At 45.4% G+C, this 4131-nt stretch overlaps 1 protein-coding gene across 1 annotated transcript in view; it reads left to right on the top strand.

The window, feature by feature from the left end:
* Positions 1–1772: 1772 nt before the first annotated feature.
* MTX2 (metaxin 2) overlaps positions 1773–4131 on the top strand; it is a gene marked incomplete at its 5' end in the record, with an annotated part of 52637 nt that continues 50278 nt past the window's right edge. The window contains one exon of the mRNA XM_023744617.1: positions 1773–1830. Coding sequence (XP_023600385.1) covers positions 1773–1830 — 58 coding nt within the window. The remainder of the gene's footprint in view (positions 1831–4131) is intronic.

Genomic DNA, 4131 nt, shown 5'->3' with positions numbered 1-4131 from the left:
CTCGGGGGCGGGAACCCAGCTTGAGGAAGGGTGGGGGCGGGGGCTGCCCTTCCTCTTTCCGCGGAAAGGAAAACTGTGCGGGGGCGCGGCGGGCCAAAGGCCCCCTCTCCGTGGGCGGGAGCGCCGCCCGCTCCCCGGGGCGTTGCTGGCCCCGCCCCCCTGTCGGCCGGAGGGCCGGCCACCTTTGTTGGCCGGCGGCGGCGGGGTTGGGATTGTGGGTGGGGGGCGTGGCCACCGGGGGCCCGGCGGCCCGAGGCTCCGCGGGAGCGGGAGCGGCCTCGGTGGTGAGACCTGAAGGGTAAGGTGAGGGCCACTCGGAAGTCGTCCGAGTGACCTTGTGTCATTGAGGGGCCACCGAAGGGTTCGTTTTATCTCCAAGAGACGCAACATAGCCACACGCTAGGTCTCTAGGATTCACTGAAGCATCTTTAAATCTACATGTACTTAAAAAATACTTACTAAAAATTTAAAAAAAAACCCTCACCCGAGCATATATTTTTGCTCTGATTTTTTTAGAGAGAGAAGGAGGGAGGGCGAGAGAGAGAGAGAGAGAGAGAGAGAGAGAGAGAAACATTGATGTGCATCAGTCAGGTGCCTTCTGGCCTTACCCTTGCCCTGACTGCAATCTACGTGCCCTTGACCTGGAATCTACTGGAATCTAACCCTCCTGTGTGTGGCCGACCACAGAGCAACACCGACTACAGTTAAATATATATGTATTTAAATCCTCATCCGTCCGAGGATTTGTTCTCTGTTATTGAATTTGAGAAAGAGAGAGAAACATGGATGGGTTGCTCCCATATGCATCCCACTGGGGTGGCACCTGCAGCTGTTTTTGTGTTGGGGGGACTCCAGCCAACTGAGCCACCAGGCCAGGGCTACATGTGCTTTTTAGAAACACCTTTGATTTGATGGACTGACATCACACCCAGAAATTCTTCTTCAGGGGATTCAATCTGATAGAAATGTAAGGACCAGTACTTAAAGAAATACACAGAAAAATAAAAGAAATATACAATGATATTTGTAAGAGCAAAAAACCAGAAATGCCCTAATTATGTATCAAATCGTCTGCTCACATAATTACAGAGACTAAAAATGAAGAAGTACACTTGTTGAATATATTGGCTTGAGTTATGATTATCTTAAGTAAAAAACAAGTTATAGAATAAATATATATTGTATCAACCCATTATTGTTAAATAAATAAATGCTGTGTAAACATGTATATGTAAGCAAAAAAAAAAAACCCACAAAAATATTCAACTAATTTTAAGGAGTAATTTCAAGGGTAATCAGGGTAGGGCATTGGTGGAAGGTGGAGGAACTACATTTCTGAATTGTTTAAATTGTTCTAGTGAGAATATTTTACTTTTGTAATTTAAGCAATTCTAATTTTAAAGATTTTACTTTGACAAGCAGTAAAAAAAAAGGGTAGATGAAATAATAATTTATATGAAGCCCTGCGTTTGACTTGAAGTGACATCTAAGTGTGACTCAAATCCAACAACTATTCAGAATCTTCTATTTTTGGCAGTAATATGATTTTGTTGGAAGAGCTCAACCTCAGGAGATTTGAGAGATATACATACATAGTCCTATTTTAACTTAATAAATCATTGTGAATCTGTTTTTGTAGTCCAGAGCTTTCATTTTTAATGTATTTAACACTTTGCTCATTATTCTTCCTTTCAGTGGCTGTGAGCCACCACAATGTTTGATATTTCTTTTGGAAACATTTAAAGACCTCTTGCCTGTAAGGCTGTCTGTGATATCTGGGGAGCCTTATTCACAAGGACATCTTTTTGGAAGCCTTCTCTGAACCCCCAGGTTAAGTGAACCACTTTTGTCTCCACTACCAGTGTGTCCCCCACTAAGTTCTTTCAGTTCTTACTCCTGTGACTCTGGCTTATTCTCTCCATCTCCACTGCTTTTCTTACTTGGATTACTGTTGTAGTCTCTGAATTGGTTTTCCTGCATCCAGTCTAGTCTCCTTCCAGTACAGTCTCCACACTGGAAGCCTCAGTGGGGTTTTGTTTGTGTTGTTTTATTTTTATGTTGCTAAAATGCAAATGTGATCCTCTTGTTTTAATACCTTCATTCGTTACCCATTGTCAGTAGGTGGAGGGAGCATGTCAGACTCTCCATAAGTTAGTCCAAGCCTGTCTGGCCTCCTCTCTTGTCACTCCTTTCCTGAACATTCTCCGTTCTAAACTTTGTCCACCTTTGGCACATGTTGCCCTCTGCCTGAAATGTCCGCTCTGCTTGGATAACTCCTGTTTGTCTTTTAAGGCTTTTGGCACATTTTAACCGGTAAGTCTGCCTGACATTTCCCCCTCTCAAATGAGAAAGGTTTATTTCTTTTCTGAAAAATTATGATACATGGCCATTGTAGAAAATGAAAACAACTTCCTCCCCCAAATAAATATAAAAAGAATGAAGGATCACCTAAAATCGTAACACCCAGATTAAGACTTTAAAACCCCATCCTCATCATTAAAATTTTGGTAAGCAAAGCTATTTCTTTCTCTTTCCCTAATATTGAAAAATGACATAAAAGTAAAATATGCATACTTCTTTGTAATCTGTTTTGTCATATGTCATGTCTATGAATGGAGTTATACATCATCATTTAAAAGTGGTCATATAGTATTTCATTGTAATAAAAATCGTAATTTAGTTATCTAGTCTTATTCTGATGGGTATGTAGGGTGTGTATTAGTTCAACAGAGAAGCAGAAGCAGTAGGAGCTCTATATCTATATCTCTGTGTCTCTGCGCGCGCACACACACACACACACACACACACACACACACACACACACAATTGGCTTATGCTGTTGTGTGGGTTGACCAACCAAGTACTAAGTCCACAAGGCAGGCAGACAGACAGGAGTGGGAGATCCAGGAGGGAGAGAGCACATGAAGCAGGTGCTGCTCTCAGTGTCTGATCTCTGGGAGGACTTAGAGCCTCTGTTAAAGGGTTTCCAACTGATTAATAGGTCCACCCAGGATAATCTCCCTTTTCATTAAAGTCAGCTAATCAAGGGACTTTAGTTATGTCAGCAAAATCCCTTCACAGCAGTGAGTCTGAATAACCAGGAGGTGTTTCACATGCTATAGGATGACTCTTGCCCCTTCTGTTTTCCTAAAGTCTGCGAGAGAAGATTCCTTGTAGCTCACCCTAATCAGAAATATAGTAGAAAGGGAATTCTGGCAAATGTAAGTTTAGTCTAACCAAGTTGATGCATCCTAAAGCCATCACAGGTATATGTGATTTTTCTCTATATAAGTAGTGTTTGCATAGATATGTTTGTATCTAATGAGTAGTTGCTTTGGATAAATTTCTTAAAATGGAAAAGGAATTTGAATTGTTCTTTTAATTCAGTAACATGGAAAGGAATGGTAAAGTATGAATTTTGAACTAGTAGTTTGGGTCGCTAGATTATTATATGGTAGACTAGAGGCCCGGTGCACAAAAATTTGTGCACTTGTGGGAGGGAGAGGGGGTCCCTCAGCCCATCCTGTGCCCTCTCGCAGTCTGGGACCCCTCAGGAGATAATGACCTGCTGGCTTAGGCCTGCTCCTGGGTGGCAGAGGGCAGGCCCAATCCCTAGGTGCAGCCCCTGGTCGGGCTCAGAGCAGGGCAGATTGGGGAGTTGGGGCGCTGCCCCCTGTCATGCACAGAGCAGGGCCGATCAGGAGGTTGCGATGCCACCCCTAGTCACGCTCAGGGTACAGCTATTGGGGGGTTGGGGCACCACCCCCTGTTACACTCAAGGCAGGATCGATAGGGAAGTTGCGGCGCCACCCCCTGTCATGCACAGAGCAGGGCCGATCAGGGGGTTGGGGCGTTGCCCCCTGTCATGCACAGAGCAGGGCCCATCAGGGGAGTTGGGGCTCCATACCCTGTCACACACAGAGCAGGGCCAATCAGGGGATTGAGGAGCTCCCCCCGTCATGTACAGAGCAGGGCCGATCAGGGGGTTGAGGAGCTCCCCCCTGTCACGCACAGAGTAGGGCCAATAGGGGAGTTGGGGCACCGCCCCTTCACACACAGAGCAGGGCGGATCAGGGGGTTGGGGCGCTGCCCCCTGTCATGCACAGAGCAGAGCCCATCAAGGGGGTTGGG

Source organism: Myotis lucifugus, unplaced genomic scaffold (genome assembly GCF_000147115.1).
Source record: "Myotis lucifugus unplaced genomic scaffold, Myoluc2.0 scaffold_5, whole genome shotgun sequence".
Lineage (NCBI taxonomy): Eukaryota > Metazoa > Chordata > Mammalia > Chiroptera > Vespertilionidae > Myotis > Myotis lucifugus.
This window is presented reverse-complemented; position numbering and strand designations above follow the sequence as displayed.